The sequence below is a fragment of the Phalangium opilio genome, unplaced genomic scaffold (assembly GCF_054372755.1).
Source record: "Phalangium opilio isolate 3A_F unplaced genomic scaffold, DU_Popi_V2 ptg000055l_1, whole genome shotgun sequence".
NCBI lineage: Eukaryota > Metazoa > Arthropoda > Arachnida > Opiliones > Phalangiidae > Phalangium > Phalangium opilio.
The window spans coordinates 1,361,602-1,383,899 of NW_028324174.1; the positions used below are offsets into that span (position 1 = coordinate 1,361,602).

At 38.1% G+C, this 22,298-nt stretch overlaps 1 protein-coding gene and 1 long non-coding RNA gene across 3 annotated transcripts; one reads left to right on the forward strand and one right to left on the reverse strand.

The window, feature by feature from the left end:
* Nucleotides 1-9,325: 9,325 nt before the first annotated feature.
* On the reverse strand, nt 9,326-10,269 carry LOC149668583 (uncharacterized). 2 transcript variants are annotated; one of them, XR_016367855.1, is made up of 3 exons: nt 10,219-10,269; nt 10,027-10,160; nt 9,326-9,963 (listed from the first exon to the last, which is right to left on the reverse strand). It is a non-coding gene; the product is annotated as an uncharacterized LOC149668583 (long non-coding RNA). The 2 variants fall into 2 exon arrangements; XR_016367854.1 differs by having other exon boundaries at nt 10,027-10,262.
* A 910-nt stretch (nt 10,270-11,179) lies between these two features.
* On the forward strand, nt 11,180-16,261 carry LOC149668584 (uncharacterized). The gene is made up of 3 exons (XM_089840773.1): nt 11,180-11,701; nt 11,771-11,847; nt 15,690-16,261. The coding sequence occupies exons 1-2, from the start codon at nt 11,234-11,236 to the stop codon at nt 11,783-11,785; spliced, it is 483 nt and encodes a 160-aa protein (XP_089696899.1). The 5' UTR covers nt 11,180-11,233; the 3' UTR covers nt 11,786-11,847; nt 15,690-16,261.
* Nucleotides 16,262-22,298: the final 6,037 nt, after the last annotated feature.

Consider the following 22,298-nt stretch of genomic DNA (forward strand, 5'->3'; position numbering starts at 1 on the left):
TGTACATTGATTTTTTTACCAAAAATATTTGAATGTTATATAAAATTAAGAGGGTATGCAATATTGCATGTCGCACTCAAGAATGGTCCAAGAAACCTTCGAAAATCTATGCAACTTTGGTTTTTTTCTATCAGAGGTGGTCCCGACCCGGACACATTCTCAACTATTTCAGTTTTCAATGTACAATGAACATTTGAATGTTATATAATATTAAGAGGGTATGCAATATTGCATGTCGCACTCAAGAATGGTCCAAGAAACCTTCGAAAATCTAGGCAACTTTGGTTTTCTTCTATCAGTAGTGGTCCCGACTCGGACACATTCTCAACTATTTCAGTTTTCAATGTACATTGAACATTTGAATGTTACATAAAATTAAGAGGGTATGCAATATTGCATGTCGCACTCAAGAATGGTCCAAGAAACCTTCGAAAATCTAGGCAACTTTGGTTTTCTTCTATCAGTAGTGGTCCCGACTCGGACACATTCTCAACTATTTCAGTTTTCAATGTACATTGAACATTTGAATGTTACATAAAATTAAGAGGGTATGCAATATTGCACGTCGCACTCAAGAATGGTCCAAGAAACCTTCGAAAATCTAGGCAACTTTGGTTTTGTTCTATCAGTAGTGGTCCCGACTCGGACACATTCTCAACTATTTCAGTTTTCAATGTACAATGAACATTTGAATGTTATATAATATTAAGAGGGTATGCAATATTGCATGTCGCACTCAAGAATGGTCCAAGAAACCTTCGAAAATCTAGGCAACTTTGGTTTTCTTCTATCAGTAGTGGTCCCGACTCGGACACATTATCAACTATTTCAGTTTTCAATGTACATTGATTTTTTTACCAAAAATATTTGAATGTTATATAAAATTAAGAGGGTATGCAATATTGCATGTCGCACTCAAGAATGGTCCAAGAAACCTTCGAAAATCTATGCAACTTTGGTTTTATTCTATCAGAGGTGGTCCCGACTCGGACACATTCTCAACTATTTCAGTTTTCAATGTACATTGATTTTTTTACCAAAAATATTTTAATGTTATATAATATTAAGAGGGTATGCAATATTGCATGTTGCACTCAAGAATGGTCCAAGAAACCTTCGAAAATCTATGCAACTTTGGTTTTCTTCTATCAGTAGTGGTCCCGACCCGGGCACATTCTCAACTATTTCAGTTTTCAATGTACATTGATTTTTTTACCAAAAATATTTGAATGTTATATAAAATTAAGAGGGTATGCAATATTGCATGTCGCACTCAAGAATGGTCCAAGAAACCTTAGAAAATCTATGCAACTTTGGTTTTATTCTATCAGAGGTGGTCCCGACTCGGACACATTCTCAACTATTTCAGTTTTCAATGTACATTGATTTTTTTACCAAAAATATTTGAATGTTATATAAAATTAAGAGGGTATGCAATATTGCATGTCGCACTCAAGAATGGTCCAAGAAACCTTCGAAAATCTATGCAACCTTGGTTTTGTTCTATCAGTAGTGGTCCCGACTCGGACACATTCTCAACTATTTCAGTTTTCAATGTACAATGAACATTTTAATGTTATATAATATTAAGAGGGTATGCAATATTGCATGTCGCACTCAAGAATGGTCCAAGAAACCTTCGAAAATCTAGGGAACTTTGGTTTTGTTCTATCAGTAGTGGTCCCGACTCGGACACATTCTCAACTATTTCAGTTTTCAATGTACATTGAACATTTGAATGTTACATAAAATTAAGAAGGTATGCAATATTGCATGTCGCACTCAAGAATGGTCCAAGAAACCTTCGAAAATCTAGGCAACTTTGGTTTTCTTCTATCAGTAGTGGTCCCGACGCGGACACATTCTCAACTATTTCAGTTTTCAATGTACATTGAACATTTGAATGTTACATAAAATTAAGAGGGTATGCAATATTGCACGTCGCACTCAAGAATGGTCCAAGAAACCTTCGAAAATCTAGGCAACTTTGGTTTTGTTCTATCAGTAGTGGTCCCGACTCGGACACATTCTCAACTATTTTAGTTTTCAATGTACATTGATTTTTTTACCAAAAATATTTGAATGTTATATAAAATTAAGAGGGTATGCAATATTGCATGTCGCACTCAAGAATGGTCCAAGAAACCTTCGAAAATCTATGCAACTTTGGTTTTGTTCTATCAGTAGTGGTCCCGACTCGGACACATTCTCAACTATTTCAGTTTTCAATGTACATTGATTTTTTTACCAAAAATATTTGAATGTTATATAAAATTAAGAGGGTATGCAATATTGCATGTCGCACTCAAGAATGGTCCAAGAAACCTTCGAAAATCTAGGCAACTTTGGTTTTATTCTATCAGAGGTGGTCCCGACCCGGACACATTCTCAACTATTTCAGTTTTCAATGTACATTGATTTTTTTACCAAAAATATTTGAATGTTATATAAAATTAAGAGGGTATGCAATATTGCATGTCACACTCAAGAATGGTCCAAGAAACCTTCGAAAATCTATGCAACTTTGGTTTTTTTTCTATCAGAGGTGGTCCCGACCCGGACACATTCTCAACTATTTCAGTTTTCAATGTACAATGAACATTTGAATGTTATATAATATTAAGAGGGTATGCAATATTGCATGTCGCACTCAAGAATGGTCCAAGAAACCTTCGAAAATCTAGGCAACTTTGGTTTTCTTCTATCGGTAGTGGTCCCGACTCGGACACATTCTCAACTATTTTAGTTTTCAATGTACATTGATTTTTTTACCAAAAATATTTGAATGTTATATAAAATTAAGAGGGTATGCAATATTGCATGTCGCACTCAAGAATGGTCCAAGAAACCTTCGAAAATCTATGCAACTTTGGTTTTATTCTATCAGAGGTGGTCCCGACCCGGACACATTCTCAACTATTTCAGTTTTCAATGTACAATGAACATTTGAATGTTATATAATATTAAGAGGGTATGCAATATTGCACGTCGCACTCAAGAATGGTCCAAGAAACCTTCGAAAATCTAGGCAACTTTGGTTTTGTTCTATCAGTAGTGGTCCCGACTCGGACACATTCTCAACTATTTCAGTTTTCAATGTACAATGAACATTTGAATGTTATATAATATTAAGAGGGTATGCAATATTGCATGTCGCACTCAAGAATGGTCCAAGAAACCTTCGAAAATCTAGGCAACTTTGGTTTTCTTCTATCAGTAGTGGTCCCGACTCGGACACATTATCAACTATTTCAGTTTTCAATGTACATTGATTTTTTTACCAAAAATATTTGAATGTTATATAAAATTAAGAGGGTATGCAATATTGCATGTCGCACTCAAGAATGGTCCAAGAAACCTTCGAAAATCTATGCAACTTTGGTTTTATTCTATCAGAGGTGGTCCCGACTCGGACACATTCTCAACTATTTCAGTTTTCAATGTACATTGATTTTTTTACCAAAAATATTTTAATGTTATATAATATTAAGAGGGTATGCAATATTGCATGTTGCACTCAAGAATGGTCCAAGAAACCTTCGAAAATCTATGCAACTTTGGTTTTCTTCTATCAGTAGTGGTCCCGACCCGGGCACATTCTCAACTATTTCAGTTTTCAATGTACATTGATTTTTTTACCAAAAATATTTGAATGTTATATAAAATTAAGAGGGTATGCAATATTGCATGTCGCACTCAAGAATGGTCCAAGAAACCTTAGAAAATCTATGCAACTTTGGTTTTATTCTATCAGAGGTGGTCCCGACTCGGACACATTCTCAACTATTTCAGTTTTCAATGTACATTGATTTTTTTACCAAAAATATTTGAATGTTATATAAAATTAAGAGGGTATGCAATATTGCATGTCGCACTCAAGAATGGTCCAAGAAACCTTCGAAAATCTATGCAACCTTGGTTTTGTTCTATCAGTAGTGGTCCCGACTCGGACACATTCTCAACTATTTCAGTTTTCAATGTACATTGAACATTTGAATGTTACATAAAATTAAGAGGGTATGCAATATTGCATGTCGCACTCAAGAATGGTCCAAGAAACCTTCGAAAATCTAGGCAACTTTGGTTTTCTTCTATCAGTAGTGGTCCCGACTCGGACACATTCTCAACTATTTCAGTTTTCAATGTACATTGAACATTTGAATGTTACATAAAATTAAGAGGGTATGCAATATTGCACGTCGCACTCAAGAATGGTCCAAGAAACCTTCGAAAATCTAGGCAACTTTGGTTTTGTTCTATCAGTAGTGGTCCCGACTCGGACACATTCTCAACTATTTTAGTTTTCAATGTACATTGATTTTTTTACCAAAAATATTTGAATGTTATATAAAATTAAGAGGGTATGCAATATTGCATGTCGCACTCAAGAATGGTCCAAGAAACCTTCGAAAATCTAGGCAACTTTGGTTTTCTTCTATCAGTAGTGGTCCCGACTCGGACACATTCTCAACTATTTCAGTTTTCAATGTACATTGAACATTTGAATGTTACATAAAATTAAGAGGGTATGCAATATTGCATGTCGCACTCAAGAATGGTCCAAGAAACCTTCGAAAATCTAGGCAACTTTGGTTTTCTTCTATCAGTAGTGGTCCCGACTCGGACACATTCTCAACTATTTCAGTTTTCAATGTACATTGAACATTTGAATGTCACATAAAATTAAGAGGGTATGCAATATTGCACGTCGCACTCAAGAATGGTCCAAGAAACCTTCGAAAATCTAGGCAACTTTGGTTTTCTTCTATCAGTAGTGGTCCCGACTCGGACACATTCTCAACTATTTCAGTTTTCAATGTACAATGAACATTTGAATGTTATATAAAATTAAGAGGGTATGCAATATTGCTTGTCGCACTCAAGAATGGTCCAAGAAACCTTCGAAAATCTAGGCAACTTTGGTTTTCTTCTATCAGTAGTGGTCCCGACTCGGACACATTCTCAACTATTTTAGTTTTCAATGTACATTGATTTTTTTACCAAAAATATTTGAATGTTATATAAAATTAAGAGGGTATGCAATATTGCATGTCGCACTCAAGAATGGTCCAAGAAACCTTCGAAAATCTATGCAACTTTGGTTTTATTCTATCAGAGGTGGTTCCGACCCGGACACATTCTCAACTATTTCAGTTTTCAATGTACAATGAACATTTGAATGTTATATAATATTAAGAGGGTATGCAATATTGCACGTCGCACTCAAGAATGGTCCAAGAAACCTTCGAAAATCTTGGCAACTTTGGTTTTGTTCTATCAGTAGTGGTCCTGACTCGGACACATTCTCAACTATTTCAGTTTTCAATGTACAATGAACATTTGAATGTTATATAATATTAAGAGGGTATGCAATATTGCATGTCGCACTCAAGAATGGTCCAAGAAACCTTCGAAAATCTAGGCAACTTTGGTTTTCTTCTATCAGTAGTGGTCCCGACTCGGACACATTATCAACTATTTCAGTTTTCAATGTACATTGATTTTTTTACCAAAAATATTTGAATGTTATATAAAATTAAGAGGGTATGCAATATTGCATGTCGCACTCAAGAATGGTCCAAGAAACCTTCGAAAATCTATGCAACTTTGGTTTTTTTCTATCAGAGGTGGTCCCGACCCGGACACATTCTCAACTATTTCAGTTTTCAATGTACAATGAACATTTGAATGTTATATAATATTAAGAGGGTATGCAATATTGCATGTCGCACTCAAGAATGGTCCAAGAAACCTTCGAAAATCTAGGCAACTTTGGTTTTCTTCTATCAGTAGTGGTCCCGACTCGGACACATTCTCAACTATTTCAGTTTTCAATGTACATTGAACATTTGAATGTTACATAAAATTAAGAGGGTATGCAATATTGCATGTCGCACTCAAGAATGGTCCAAGAAACCTTCGAAAATCTAGGCAACTTTGGTTTTCTTCTATCAGTAGTGGTCCCGACTCGGACACATTCTCAACTATTTCAGTTTTCAATGTACATTGAACATTTGAATGTTACATAAAATTAAGAGGGTATGCAATATTGCACGTCGCACTCAAGAATGGTCCAAGAAACCTTCGAAAATCTAGGCAACTTTGGTTTTGTTCTATCAGTAGTGGTCCCGACTCGGACACATTCTCAACTATTTCAGTTTTCAATGTACAATGAACATTTGAATGTTATATAATATTAAGAGGGTATGCAATATTGCATGTCGCACTCAAGAATGGTCCAAGAAACCTTCGAAAATCTAGGCAACTTTGGTTTTCTTCTATCAGTAGTGGTCCCGACTCGGACACATTATCAACTATTTCAGTTTTCAATGTACATTGATTTTTTACCAAAAATATTTGAATGTTATATAAAATTAAGAGGGTATGCAATATTGCATGTCGCACTCAAGAATGGTCCAAGAAACCTTCGAAAATCTATGCAACTTTGGTTTTATTCTATCAGAGGTGGTCCCGACTCGGACACATTCTCAACTATTTCAGTTTTCAATGTACATTGATTTTTTTACCAAAAATATTTTAATGTTATATAATATTAAGAGGGTATGCAATATTGCATGTTGCACTCAAGAATGGTCCAAGAAACCTTCGAAAATCTATGCAACTTTGGTTTTCTTCTATCAGTAGTGGTCCCGACCCGGGCACATTCTCAACTATTTCAGTTTTCAATGTACATTGATTTTTTTACCAAAAATATTTGAATGTTATATAAAATTAAGAGGGTATGCAATATTGCATGTCGCACTCAAGAATGGTCCAAGAAACCTTAGAAAATCTATGCAACTTTGGTTTTATTCTATCAGAGGTGGTCCCGACTCGGACACATTCTCAACTATTTCAGTTTTCAATGTACATTGATTTTTTTACCAAAAATATTTGAATGTTATATAAAATTAAGAGGGTATGCAATATTGCATGTCGCACTCAAGAATGGTCCAAGAAACCTTCGAAAATCTATGCAACCTTGGTTTTGTTCTATCAGTAGTGGTCCCGACTCGGACACATTCTCAACTATTTCAGTTTTCAATGTACAATGAACATTTTAATGTTATATAATATTAAGAGGGTATGCAATATTGCATGTCGCACTCAAGAATGGTCCAAGAAACCTTCGAAAATCTAGGGAACTTTGGTTTTGTTCTATCAGTAGTGGTCCCGACTCGGACACATTCTCAACTATTTCAGTTTTCAATGTACATTGAACATTTGAATGTTACATAAAATTAAGAAGGTATGCAATATTGCATGTCGCACTCAAGAATGGTCCAAGAAACCTTCGAAAATCTAGGCAACTTTGGTTTTCTTCTATCAGTAGTGGTCCCGACGCGGACACATTCTCAACTATTTCAGTTTTCAATGTACATTGAACATTTGAATGTTACATAAAATTAAGAGGGTATGCAATATTGCACGTCGCACTCAAGAATGGTCCAAGAAACCTTCGAAAATCTAGGCAACTTTGGTTTTGTTCTATCAGTAGTGGTCCCGACTCGGACACATTCTCAACTATTTTAGTTTTCAATGTACATTGATTTTTTTACCAAAAATATTTGAATGTTATATAAAATTAAGAGGGTATGCAATATTGCATGTCGCACTCAAGAATGGTCCAAGAAACCTTCGAAAATCTATGCAACTTTGGTTTTGTTCTATCAGTAGTGGTCCCGACTCGGACACATTCTCAACTATTTCAGTTTTCAATGTACATTGATTTTTTTACCAAAAATATTTGAATGTTATATAAAATTAAGAGGGTATGCAATATTGCATGTCGCACTCAAGAATGGTCCAAGAAACCTTCGAAAATCTAGGCAACTTTGGTTTTATTCTATCAGAGGTGGTCCCGACCCGGACACATTCTCAACTATTTCAGTTTTCAATGTACATTGATTTTTTTACCAAAAATATTTGAATGTTATATAAAATTAAGAGGGTATGCAATATTGCATGTCGCACTCAAGAATGGTCCAAGAAACCTTCGAAAATCTATGCAACTTTGGTTTTTTTTTCTATCAGAGGTGGTCCCGACCCGGACACATTCTCAACTATTTCAGTTTTCAATGTACAATGAACATTTGAATGTTATATAATATTAAGAGGGTATGCAATATTGCATGTCGCACTCAAGAATGGTCCAAGAAACCTTCGAAAATCTAGGCAACTTTGGTTTTCTTCTATCAGTAGTGGTCCCGACTCGGACACATTCTCAACTATTTTAGTTTTCAATGTACATTGATTTTTTTACCAAAAATATTTGAATGTTATATAAAATTAAGAGGGTATGCAATATTGCATGTCGCACTCAAGAATGGTCCAAGAAACCTTCGAAAATCTATGCAACTTTGGTTTTATTCTATCAGAGGTGGTCCCGACCCGGACACATTCTCAACTATTTCAGTTTTCAATGTACAATGAACATTTGAATGTTATATAATATTAAGAGGGTATGCAATATTGCACGTCGCACTCAAGAATGGTCCAAGAAACCTTCGAAAATCTAGGCAACTTTGGTTTTGTTCTATCAGTAGTGGTCCCGACTCGGACACATTCTCAACTATTTCAGTTTTCAATGTACAATGAACATTTGAATGTTATATAATATTAAGAGGGTATGCAATATTGCATGTCGCACTCAAGAATGGTCCAAGAAACCTTCGAAAATCTAGGCAACTTTGGTTTTCTTCTATCAGTAGTGGTCCCGACTCGGACACATTATCAACTATTTCAGTTTTCAATGTACATTGATTTTTTTACCAAAAATATTTGAATGTTATATAAAATTAAGAGGGTATGCAATATTGCATGTCGCACTCAAGAATGGTCCAAGAAACCTTCGAAAATCTATGCAACTTTGGTTTTATTCTATCAGAGGTGGTCCCGACTCGGACACATTCTCAACTATTTCAGTTTTCAATGTACATTGATTTTTTTACCAAAAATATTTTAATGTTATATAATATTAAGAGGGTATGCAATATTGCATGTTGCACTCAAGAATGGTCCAAGAAACCTTCGAAAATCTATGCAACTTTGGTTTTCTTCAGTAGTAGGGACTACCTAGATATGCAGACATCCAAGATGGCCGCCACCCCAAGATGGCCGCCCTCTCCCCATCCACCAGACTCAAACCAAACTTTTCAGACAAGTCTAGACTAGCCCGAGCTGTTAGTTTCATCCCTCCCATGACATCATCTTCTTAACTTAAACTAAAACTAAAACTATAGTCAACCTTGACGTCATCCCTGGCTTGCTAACATTGGGTGTTACCCTTTTTTCTCTGTAAGCCTAAAGTTAATAAAAACACAGATTTTAAGACATCAAATATTTACTTTTTATAAGATGTACAGATATGGGTGATAAATAAATACAGAATATATATTACAAAATAATCAACAACCAACAAGGATAAACAAACATGTTTTAAAGAGTTCATTTTTCACGTTGACCCTGTATCGTTATTTGACTCGGAAGTGCAATCGGCGGAGGGACGTTTGGGCTTATTTTCTAATTGTTTTCTGTTTCGCCGTTCAATTTCGTAAAGAGTTAACAAAACGTTGACTATTAACCCGTAAACAAAAAAGAAAATGAGGCACAACATATTGCGAGGGCTATGATAGCAAATGATATTTAAATTGCTAGTACGTGCTATATGTAACAAACTAGAGAGGTAAGAGGCAGTTTTAATTGGATCCTATTTGTCACATTAGGCGGAGCGTAAGTAAAGAGATAATATCATTGGATAGGTTAATTAAGGTGGAGTTAGAAAATAAGCCTATAATTATAAGTCTGACAAGAATAACAAATATAGAAATAAAGATTTTTTAATAACAAACAATATAATATATACAATAACAAATATTTATATGAAAAACCCACCACCATTTAAAAAGATTAAACACCGGTCGACCCAAACCCCCCACTGCCGCGTGCCGTCGGGGTCAAAGTCTAGAAACAACATAAAAATGTGTTACGTGCTGAAACCTAAATTAAAAACTTGAAAATATTTACCGCCGTTTCCACCGGTCTTAGCAATATAACCGGGGTCACTATCAATTGGGCAAGCCTATTGCCCCGCCGAATATTGTAGGCGGTGTCCCCGACGTTGGCTATGACGACTTTTATGGGTCCCCGATAGTCGGCGTCTATTATTGTTAAGAATTATTATACTTTTAAGCACTATAAAATAACTAATAAACATACCTATCGTCCCCTCGGCGACAAACAGCCCTTGGGCTGTTAAGCTGCTACGGCAAACAAGGCGGCCGTAGCTGTTCTCGGGCAGCATCACGCCTAACCCAGTCGACACGATTTTGATACCGTGAGGGTCGATTACGGTATCCACTGGACAATATAAGTCCAGTCCGGCCGACTGGGGGGTGGCACGACGGGGAGTAAGCGCTGCCGGATGGATTTTAATCACGGGCAGGCAGGGCAAACGAGGAGCGGTAGAGAAAGACATCTTAAAGTTTTTGGGACTGGTGTTTCAGAAACAGAAGTTAAACAACTGATAACTTTCATTTTGAAACACGGGGCTTATATACAAAATTAGCGAGGTCAAATCTAATAGTGTCTAGCCAATACTTTCAAGATTTTTAAAATTTAATAAATAGCCAAAAAGTTAATTAGATATATAGGTATAAAATTACAAAATCTCTCCGAGGTCTAAGTTTTTTTTTCGTATGCAAAAAAGTTGTCTAGGTGTGTTTTAAATAATTCAAACGAGATCGTGTTATATAAAAAACCCTTTAGCGAAGGTTAAAAAGAAGTTACTTTGATAAATGCCTAAGGGGACAAATATTATTCGTATGCAAAAGCTTGTTTAGGCGTGTTTCGAATAATTTGAATAATTCTCACGAGATCGCTTTATATAAGAAAAACAATTTATTAGTGAAGGTTAAAACTAATTACTTTGGGAGGGACGGAAATTGTTTTTTTGACATGATTTAAATCTAAATAAATGTATATTAATATTAAACTATAGAGGTATTTTTTATATAGATAGATATCCTAATGTCTTCTATAATCTTTAGTACCAACTCCACAATAAAAAAATGTTTTTAGGTCAAATTAAAAATAGTGTATCAGACATAATTATATTTTTTAAATTCTTAATAAAAAAAACCATGTCTAAGCCTGTATTCTAAAAAAAATGGGCCTGAGATTTTGGGTATAAAAGCTTGAGCATGGGTATTGGATTCTCACAATCGATCCAGCCATGAACAAGTACCAAGAGTCTCAATCTATGTTTGAATCTCCACCTTCTTCTCCTAATAATCGACAAGGATCCAGCAACGGTCAACGAACGCTGAGTCAATTTGTAAAACCCGACCCCGTTGAGATCCTCCTCGATTCTGACGACGAGGAGTTTGTCCAGGACGTGTTGCAGAAACACGTTGTCGGCGTCAACGGGGTTGAGGGGTCCTATCGCTTGAGAAGCGACGGGCAATATTTCGAAACTAAAATCCCCCCGCGAAAAGGGGATTTCTACATAGATATCAGTATATATAAATTTAAAGACATAAAAGACGCCCAGGCGGACAAACTGTGGGAGTGTAGACATAAGCGGCTAAAAAGAGTCGTTGACGCTAAAAACAAAGACGCCGTCAAACTTCTAAACGCTTTCCATCGCTTGGTGGACGACGTGAAGAACGACGCAGAAGCCGCTCAGCAGCCGCCAAGCAAAGTAAGTATCTTATTAACAATAAATTTACAAACCAAAAATTTTGTTCCAATTTTTTTTTATTTCTGATAGAGATTCAAAAAATGAGTTCGAGCAGCGGCAGCAGCGGGAGTGACTCGGAGGGTAGTGGCGGAGAGGAACACGCACAGGTAAACCGGTACTACACAATTGAGCGACAGATTGACAAAACGAGTCGCACGTGGCATTGTAAACAAATCGATTTGCGTATAGCTTTCAAAAATCTGGAAGACATTCCAACGCGAGATTTTTTTCGAATTTTTCGAAAAATTCTCGACGAAGTTATACGCAAATTAGTAACAGAGAATCCCGGGTATAATCGGGTTCGATTTGTTTTAAGCTCCCCCGGATTGACGACCCCCGTTAATATTAAATTTATAAAAATTGACAAATTCACCAGTAAGCGAATTATGCGCACCATCTATAGAGTAACGCAATCTAGTCGGGACTTTGTCTTTAATGGCGAAGATTTTCAGTTTGATATAATTTTTCTAAACCTCGATGCAAATATAGGAACTTATTATAAATCTATAAAAAATAGAACTTTGGTTAATTTGGATTATTTCGTTAAACAAAATAACCAATTTATTTTTATGGAGAATAATGATAATCTCTGTTTTGCTCGAAGTTTAGTTCTGGGTAAAGAGATGGCCGATCGCAACTTTTATCAACAAAATAAGCAAGGTCCGCCCTTTAACCAGGACAATTTTAACAAACTGAGACGCAATAGCACTCTTCAAGGTAATATTGCGAAAATCTTGCACAGAAAAGCCGGAGTCCCCGAAGGTTTTGCTACTCTAGAAGATATTCAAAAATTTCAAAATTATTTAGCTCCCCATTATCGAATCGTAATCGTTGATGCTGCGAATAATTTTACCATATTTTTCAAAGGACCCCAAGCTCCTAAATTTATCTATTTATTAAAAATTGGCGACCATATCCACCCCGCGAAAACTTGGCATGGCATGATGGGCGGTGTTACCTCTTGCGATTTATGCTTGAGATCGTTTTACAAACGTGAATTGCTAAAAGAGCATAAATGCCCCGAGGATACAAAACCCTATATATGTTTTCGGTGTCAAGGAGAAGCTTTTCATTTAACCAACGAGGATGTTTTAAAAAGTTGCGACGAATGCCACCGCTACTTTTTCCCGGGCCCCTGCTACGAAACTCATTTACTTAATGGCACCTGCGCGAGCCAAAAACGATGTTTAGAATGTGGGCGACTGATGGGTGACGACCACGACTGCAATCCCGAATGCTCTCAATGTAAAATAGTCCATCCGCCAGGTGAACATTTTGTTATGCCTTTGGAAACCAAGATGAAAGCCTCACGGTTTATTTATTACGACATTGAGACTATTCTTAGAAATAATATCCACGTCCCCATTTTACTAGTTTGCGATGTAGAGACTGAAGCTGGCTTTGAAACTAAAATTTTTTACGGCGCCAATTGCGTCGAGCAATTTTTAAATTATTTATTTAGCGTAGAGCAGGTAGTTTTGACTGGACAGAAACGTAAAACGTACCAACCGCGCTTTACTAACACTCAAGTCGTAGCTCATTACGCGAAAGCTTTTGATAACTTTCTAATTCTTAATGCTTTAGTCCATAGACACGTCACCCCTGCCGTTATTTTTGACGGTAGTAAAATTTTAATGATTCATCTTGAGGGACCGCAAATTAGATTCCTCGATAGCTTTAATTACATTAGTCAACCTCTGCGTAATTTCACCAGCATGTTTAGCCTCGGCGATGTGGCGAAAGGATTCTTTCCATTTGATTTTCATACCGAAGAAAATCTTAATTACATTGGCGTCATCCCTGAAGCTTCGTACTTTAACGTAGCTCAAATGAAAGCCAATGATTATCGAGATTTTCAAACTTGGTACGCGTCAATGGAAGGATCTATTTACAACATCAAAGAGGAGCTTATTAAATATTGCATTCAAGACGTCAAAGTCCTGAGACAAGGCGTCGAAGCTTTTAGAAAAATTTACGTAGATCTAACCAAATTAGACCCTTTCTGCTTAAAAAATATTACTTTGGCGGGTGCTCTAACCACTATTTATCTTAACAATTACTATAAACCTTACAGCATGGGTATTGTTCCTTCTAACGGCTATAACGCAAAATTTAATCACAGTCAAATTAGCTTAAAATATCTCGCTTGGGTGGAGAAAACTGAAAATATAAAATTGCGCACTGCTTTAAGCTACGGGGGCGAGTACCGCGTGGGTCGCTATTTAGTCGACGGCTATAGCGAAACTCCTCCCAAAATCTACGATTTCCACGGTTGCTACTTTCACGGTTGTCCATGCCAAAAACTTAATGCCTACAATACCCAACTCAAAGCCAGCAACAGATTTCTGTACGAGCGGACCCTAGATAGAGAGCTGTTTATTAAAGAGAAGATGGTCGGGTATGAATATACCTCGATCTTTGAGTGTCAATTTGCTAAGCTTTTAAAAGAAAACGCCGAAGCAAAGGCTTTCTGCAAAAGTTTAACTTTTCGACCTCAAATATCAGCCCGTAGCGCTCTCTATGGGGGACGGACGGAAAATTTTGTTCTTAACTGCCACGTGCAAGGTGAGGAGAAAATTTTCTACAAGGATATTATTTCTTTGTACCCGAAAGTTTGTCGCGATTGTCCGTACCCTAGCGGCCACCCCATAATCTATAGCAGAGATTTTGACAAATCGCCAGGGTGGTATTTTGGCGTTATGAGTTGTCGTCTGCTTCCCCCTCAAGATCTCCACATCCCCTTAATTCCCTTCCGCAGCGGTGGTAAATTAGCCTACGCCCTCTGTCGCACGTGTCTAGAATTGCGAGCGGAAATCTGCGATCACACTGTCAACGAACGGGCTTTCGAATCAGTCTGGCCAACGGTTGAAGTCTATGCCGCTATGGAGCATGGATATAAACTCCTCGATATATTTGAGGTGTACCATTATCCAAAAACGGAATATTTCTTCGCCCAGTACATGACTGATTTTATCGCCCTAAAAGTGAAGAATTCCGGATTTCCCGCTCACGCTCAAACGCCTCTGCAAAAAGAGGCGTATATCGCTGATATAAACAAGAATGAAAAGCTTTCTCTGACCGTGGCGGATATTCAATCAAATCCTTCCCTGCGTAATATCGCTAAAATTAATTTAAATTCTCTTTGGGGTCGCATGGCTCTGAATACGGGAAAGATTCGCAGCATCTTTATCAACAATTATTACGAATTGATACGATACGCGAGCGATTACACTCTGGAATTAGTCGACTTACGGCCAGTTACGGAGTCGATCGCTCTCTTATCGTACAAAGCCAAAAGCGATTACGTTTCGGACTACAAACTGGGGTCGGCCATTGTGGGGAGCTTCGTTTCTTGTTACGGGCGACTCGAATTGAACAAGATGCTGCTTCAATTAGACCGCGCAGCTTTGTATTGTGACACCGACTCGATAATCTACCGCCATCTACCGGGAAAGTTTGACATTCCAACTGGCAATCATATTGGTTGCTGGGCGGACGAACTCGGCGGTGATTATATAACTTCCTTTTGTAGTACCGGTGCCAAAAGTTACTCGTTTCGCACTAGCAAAGGAAAAGAAGTCAAGAAAATTAAAGGGTTGACGTTAAATCGAGAAAATCTTGAAAAACTTGACTTTGAAACCTTTGAAAGTGTAGCGATGAACCCGGAAAAGGAAGTTACAGTCAATGTCCCTTTTAATTTTAAACGGGATAAATACAAGCTGCAGCTAGAGGCCGTTAAAATTACCAAAAGATTTCGCCAAACCTCGAATAAGAGATTGTTGAACGCCGATTTGACAACCAGTCGACCCTACGGTTTCAAAGAGGCAACACCCGCTTCAACATCTCTCTCGCATGAATTACGAGGCTAGGCGAAGACATACTTTTGAGGGCTTGTGGGAATCTTGCGTTCCCATCGAAGCCCTGGCCAAAGACGGTTTCTATCTTGCAGATGTAGAAACACAGACGACGCGCTGCGCCTTTTGCGGCATCGCCTTGTACCAGTGGCGTTGCACGGACCATCCATCGAGGGAACATCGGAAACACAGCCCATCGTGTCCGATGGTTTCCAAAAAACCGTGCAACAACAAACCACTGCGTCAGGGGTTTCCCGACTTCCCGACCAGCGAGGGCGAGGATGTTTGCGAGCCTCTAATCCAAACATGCCCAGCCATCAACAACGAGCGGTCGGGAACCGAAAAAGTGCGCGTGCGCATAAATCCGTCGTGTTTTCTTCTGTAGTGCGTGTGTACCAACTACCCTCCGAGTCTCGCGTCAACTTTAACCTCCTCAACGTGCAACGCTTCCGCCAGCGTTGTCTGGAATTAGAAGAGAAACTTTTTAAAAAAAACAATTACTTCATAGGGGATTTTTTTTTTTTGGGTAAAAGGGTTTCGTTTATATTGTTTAAATATTTTTTAATTTGTGTTTATTAAGGGTCTTTGGGTTTTGGGTTAATTGTATTTTTGATTATATATATATAAACTGTCAATTAAAATAAAAATGTTTATTAATCAAGATGAATCCAACCGAGTCAGTCTCGCATTCTTTAAAGTTCCAAACACCCGCCCAGTTTCTAATCGTGGGGCCAACGCAAGCGGGGAAGAGTTTTCTTTTAAGTAACTTATTGCAAAATCATCAGCTTATGTTTGACCCACCGCATAAAAAGGTTATTTATTGCTACGCCGCCTGGCAGCCAAACTATGAAAAATTGAAACAATTGATTCCGGGAATTCAATTTATTCAAGGCTTGCCAACGGCGGATCCGGACTTTTGGGAAATGAATCGCGACTCCTACTTGATACTAGACGACTTAGCTAGCCAATTATTTAAACAAGCTCATATTGCCGATTTAGTGTGCGTGACGTCGCATCATTTAGGGTATACGGTTATTATTATTACTCAACAACTGTTTCCCAAGGGTAGCCAATCGCGGATAATTTCTCAAAACTCTTCCTATTTTATAATAATGAAAAATCCTCGAGATGTCGCCTCTATTAGATATTTGGCGCAACAAATAAGTCCAGATAACCCGAAGCGTATTACGGAGGCGTACAGACTAGCCACTAGAGAACCCTATAGCTATTTGTTAATTGATTTAAAACAAGAAACTCCGGAAAATTTACGATTAAGGTCGCGAGTTCTACCTCACGAATCACCTATGTATGTCTATGTCGATTAAATTTAATTGTCATTTGAATAATGGCCCCACGCGTTAAACGTCGATCAGCAAAACGCTCCCGGCTCGTCGTAGCGCGTCCCTCGACCAAGTTTGCCAAATTTGTCCCTTATTTACAGAGTTTGCGTCAAACTAGCTGTAAACAACGGCGAACCCTCTTAAACAATAGTAGCGCGCCTCAATTAAAGAGCATTCAGACAATTTGTAAGAATTTAAAGGGCGGGGGCATTTATTTGAGTAAAGATCGCAAGAAAAAGCTAGCAAAGTACAAGAAAATTATTAGACAACTCGGATCAAGTACCTTGTCGCAGAAAAGCAAAAAAAAGCTGTTGTTGCAGCAATCAGGTGGTTTTCTTACGACGTTGCTTGCCGCAATCTTGCCTTCGATTGTCCAAGCCATAGCTGCTAAACTATGAAACAAATGGTTCTTGTGCCCGCTAGCGCAGTAACTTCAACAGCTGCCCAAGAGCACTCTGCTTTGGACCGAGAGATTGAGGATATTTTAAAATCGCCATTGAATGCCTACGATAAATTATATAAATATTTAGACGCTTTTAAGAAATATTTAAGTATCGAGAAACAAATTCCTTTACCTAAATTTGAGGTCGTAACACAGGCAATGTCTAATGTCCCCACGCCGCCATTACCGGTCACCCCTAAAATGCCCCCGCGAAAAAAACAATTGTCATGGCCGAGCTATGCCACGTCATCACCGACAACAAGCGCTTCGGGCAGTTCTTTTACTACGCCTAAACGAGCCGAGCCTCGGCAAAAGGTTTTCAAAAGCGAAACGGCTGCGGGGACACCAACACCAGAAGATTTTTACCAACAATTTGGGCCGACCTATGTTGGAGATATGGTGAAACGGCAAGCCGAAGTTCTTGCAAATCATTTGCAAAACACATTTTTCACGCCAAAAAGAGAGCTAGAAGAAGGAGCTGTCGGTTATGCAAATCGTGACGACGATTTACAAGAGGAAATTGTCGATGAACAAGAGAATTTAGAGGAGGAAAACGGGGACAATTTAACGGACTTGGAAAACTTGTTTGAGACGGCCTCCGCTAAACAGAAAAACAAGAAAAAAAAGAAAAAACCTCGGAAGAAGAAAGACGAACTCCAAAACTTAGGACCGCTGGTTCCATCTAACGAGAGGAGAAAGAGGCATAATAAATGGCGCGATATTGATTAATAAAAAAAAATGTAATATTTAGACAAATAAAAAATTGTTTTATTGCGAACAATATCTGTGTACATGTTTTTTTAAATGTAAAGATAAATATAATAAAGCGACATAGTCGTTAAGTTTAAGATTCTGGTCATAGATGGCGTCTAATATCGTCTTTCTAGCTACGCCCTTACAGCGGAGTGCTAGGTACAGACAACAATGGACGCCACACAGTTGAAAGAATGGATGTTGAATTTGTTGTTTATTGTAAACAACTCGTTTCCCGTATCGTTTTAAATTAACTTTATAGTATCGCGGCGACTTTCCGTAAGTGCAAAACATTTCCACCGTGTCATTGTTAGAAAAGCACGCTATCCAATGTTCTCCAGCCTCTCCAGCTGCTTCATTATTGAATATAAAGCAAAATTTGGACCTTTTTGGCCGTTCTGGGAGTCTGTTTACTGGGAAGCATCCTAAATAGTAGGGTCGCGTTCTTTTGTCGCAAGTTAAGAGAGCGTTTATTTGCGAAGTGTTCATAATTTAGTCTCGGGTAACGAGACTTTTTGTAGTTCGGCGCCGTAAAAAACACCCAAAATTTGCTCCCCCTTTAAATCCGCTACGCGATAGACGGGCGGTGACCTGGGTATGACGTCAACAACTCGAAATATTTCGTCAGTAAAGGTGCCTCCCGAGCTGGTTTTTCTAAATACTCTACTAGCTATAGAAAGACGCACGTGATCGCCAACTTTAAGCCTCGGTGCGTATCGATTAATTCCGTTTGATTTCCCGTACAGTTTATTCCAAATGATTGATTCGTTATCTATATTAACATGAACCGGTGCAATTCCAGTAGTTGAATGAACCCGTTCATTATAGGCTTGAGTAATTAAAGGTAAATATTTAACGTAATTTTTATTCCCCGTGGCCGTAATAACCCGGGCAATTTGTTCCTTAATTGTTCTAATAAAGCGTTCCGCTAAACTAGCCTTATGCTGACTCCTGGCAAAATGTATTTGCACATTGTTTCGTTTCAAGAAGGAGGCAAAGTTGCGCGAACTAAATTCCCCACCGTAGTCCGTGTATATTTTTAAAGGGATCCTCTCTCGAAATATTTTTTTAAAAGCTTCGATAACCTCGCCAGATGTTTTGTTTCTAAGAGGTACTGTCCATCCGTAGCGGCTTAAGACGTCAATGACGCACAAAACATAGCGAACATTTTTATTAAAACGTTTTAATTTCGGTAGATCCAACAAATCAGCTTGAAAAACGTCATCGATAGTTGAGGCGTACACTTGGTTAGTTTTGAATCGGAAACGTCGAAATCGATGTTTCGTATAGGCGGGCTGTTTCTCGAGAAAGGCGATTAATTTTGCTTTTGGCACGTCCGGTAAGGCCTTTTGTAATCTGGCTAGCGACCCATAAGCGGCCGGATTTGCCACGTCGTAATAAATTTTTCTAATTTTAGCATCCATGTCTTGACAAGTATAAATAACGACTAAATGGTTTCCCAATAAACAACTTTATTTAATACACGCAAAGGTATTTTATAAAAACAATATCAGTTAAACAAATACGATATATCAATACATTTATCTTAATAGCCATAAATCAAGGCATTCTTTAAATCGGCAAAACTGTTGACAAAATAAGCGTAAATATCCTCTTGATCCTCGATCCATCCATGGTCGGTCTCAAATTGATGCAAAATTTTCTCACGATCCAGTTGAGGCAGCGCTTCGTGCAAATTACGCTCGACTCGATCGCTGAAATTTGTGTCAAATTCCGAGCAGCTTTGAGAGTGGCATATTTGTTTTCGACACTCGACGTTGGCGCAAGTGGAAGTGACGTCAAACAAGGTGGTAGTGAGCTCGTTTAAAATTAATTCGCGCATGCGACAGACAGCTATCCCTTTAGCCTTGAGATCCTCGTCAATCAACGGCTTTAAGTCGATCAACGTCTGCCATCCTGTTTTGTTCAGGCTAAATCCTTCGCTGGTGCTAAAGTTGAGGAAATAACGACTGCCGCTACCTCGTTCATAGTATCGAAGATCGATTAAACGTTCATCTTTCGAGTTGACGAAGCATTCCAGCTTGATGCGCTCTTTGACGGGCAACCAAATATGATAGCGAGGTATTTTTCCGTCAAAAAAGGACGTGAGTTCATTTTGAAACCGAAACAAAGCGTACCAGGCGTTAGGTTTTAATATAGTTTTTGTACGCGTATCCGATCTTTGAATTAATATTTTAGGTTCAATAGATTCAATGACGCAAATATCGAGCTTTGGCGTGACGGTGTGTACTTGGTGCATCTTGGCTCGCGACTGATATTGTATTTATAAAGTTTTAGTCTTTTATACGTTGGGGTGATTATAAATAATTTCTCTGTTTTTAGATATTATTAATTGGTTGTTTGGAAATTCGGCCATGACAATGCACGTGACGTTTTCGGTTAGCGGAGAGCTAAATCTTAACGATAATCGCAAGTTACCAGTCTGGGGCATGGAATTTAGACCTAACGAAGCGAGATGCTCTCTACTCAAATCAAAAACAACGACAAAAAAGCCCTTCTTATATAAATCGTAAGAAATAATATTTCCTCGGTCAAGACCTAATATCTCGAGACCCTCGAATAAAGAATTGTAACATCTAACGTACTGGTCGTCGTCAAAATTGGGCGTAAAGGGGATATCGGGATAATTTTGCGAATTTAAAGAGAATTGCATGAAATCGAGTTTGAAGTGTTGGAGATCCAGGGGGTTGGAAGTTGCTTCCCCTACAAATTTTTTATTAGTAACGAAAGCCACGACAGTTCGCGAGGGTAATTGCCCCGTAAACAAGCTGTCCCTAATAAAATCTTGCGTTCCGGTGGTTATTAAGAAATTTTTCATAACAATAGAGTTTACTTCGTAGCGAGCGTTTATTCCCGAGTTTAACATCTGGGCGTGAGCTAGTTGCAGTTCGGGATTAACCTCAATTTCGCGCGTAAACAAAGTGCATTCCGTTAAATCAATCTTATACTTTTTGCCCTGCTCATTGTGAATAATAGCGAAATCCGTGGAGCTTCGATGAAGTCTAATTCGCACCTCGATATTATCTAGTAAGAATTTGGGCGTTTTGAACATATCCAAAAATAATTCGCCAATTACATCGCACGTCTTTGATTGGGCCACGCGTTTAGCGCGACGACCAATACCATTATCTTCTTTGTTAATATTGGCGTTATCTAAAGCCGTCGCCGGATCAATAATGGTATCCAAATAATATAACATAGAAGTTAACCAGGAATTGGCCGCCGTTTGTCCATAATTTAAAAGTATTTTAAAATAGGCCATATATGGGTACATATTATTAGGTTGCTGGACAGCGACGCCATTGAGAAATAATTCTACTTGACAAAATAGCGAGGCAATTATTAAATTTGTCACCGAGACTTTCTTTTCCGCATCTGGAACGGCCGTGCCGTCCTCGTGCAAAACGCGAAATTTTACTCTCAAAAGAGTTTTAGTCAAATCATGATAATTGTTAGAGGGGGGAATGATAAATTCTACATATTTAGCATTAGTTAGTGGGGCAATGGGATAATGAGCAGTCGTTTTAGTCCCAACAATATTATTATTCACCACTGGCTTTTCAAATACTTCAAAGTCGGAAAGAACACTTTCGTAGGTCGACATGTTTAGTCTAGAAAATCGCGTTTAGTGCGTCGCTTAACACGTTTGCTCCGGCTTGTTTTAGCAGTCCTCTTTCGTTTTCGGCCCGTCCCGCTTTGAGTGTTGACGAACCGGTCCACGCCTTTATGTAGTAGGGAATTTATAGATTGTTTGACATTTCTTTTAATCGATTCTCGAGGTGATATTCCGGGGTTTTGGGCATCGCTAATTACTCTACTCGTTAACCCAACAGCTTCGGACGCTAAAGTACTAATGGCCGGCCTAATAAAGGGTGTAATTTTGCGCAATAAAGAATTAAAGATACCGCCAACACTAAAACGACCTCCGGATTGGAAAACGTTTGCGTGTAAAGCCGGAAGGGAGGATCCTCTTTGGAAATACAGAGTGTATCTATTAGGTACCATTGCTTCTGGGCTATTGACGTCGACGCCTAAAAAACAGTTTAATATATACTTTGCCCAAATTAAACGGAATATTTTCCCCGTAATCGGATTTCAATTCAATTTCAATTTCTTGTATATCGCTGGTTGAAATTGGATAAAAGTCG

Excerpts from the sequence above, each read along its gene's own strand:
- LOC149668584 (XM_089840773.1), top strand. The coding sequence starts at position 11,234 with ATGAACAAGTACCAAGAGTCTCAATCTATGTTTGAATCTCCACCTTCT.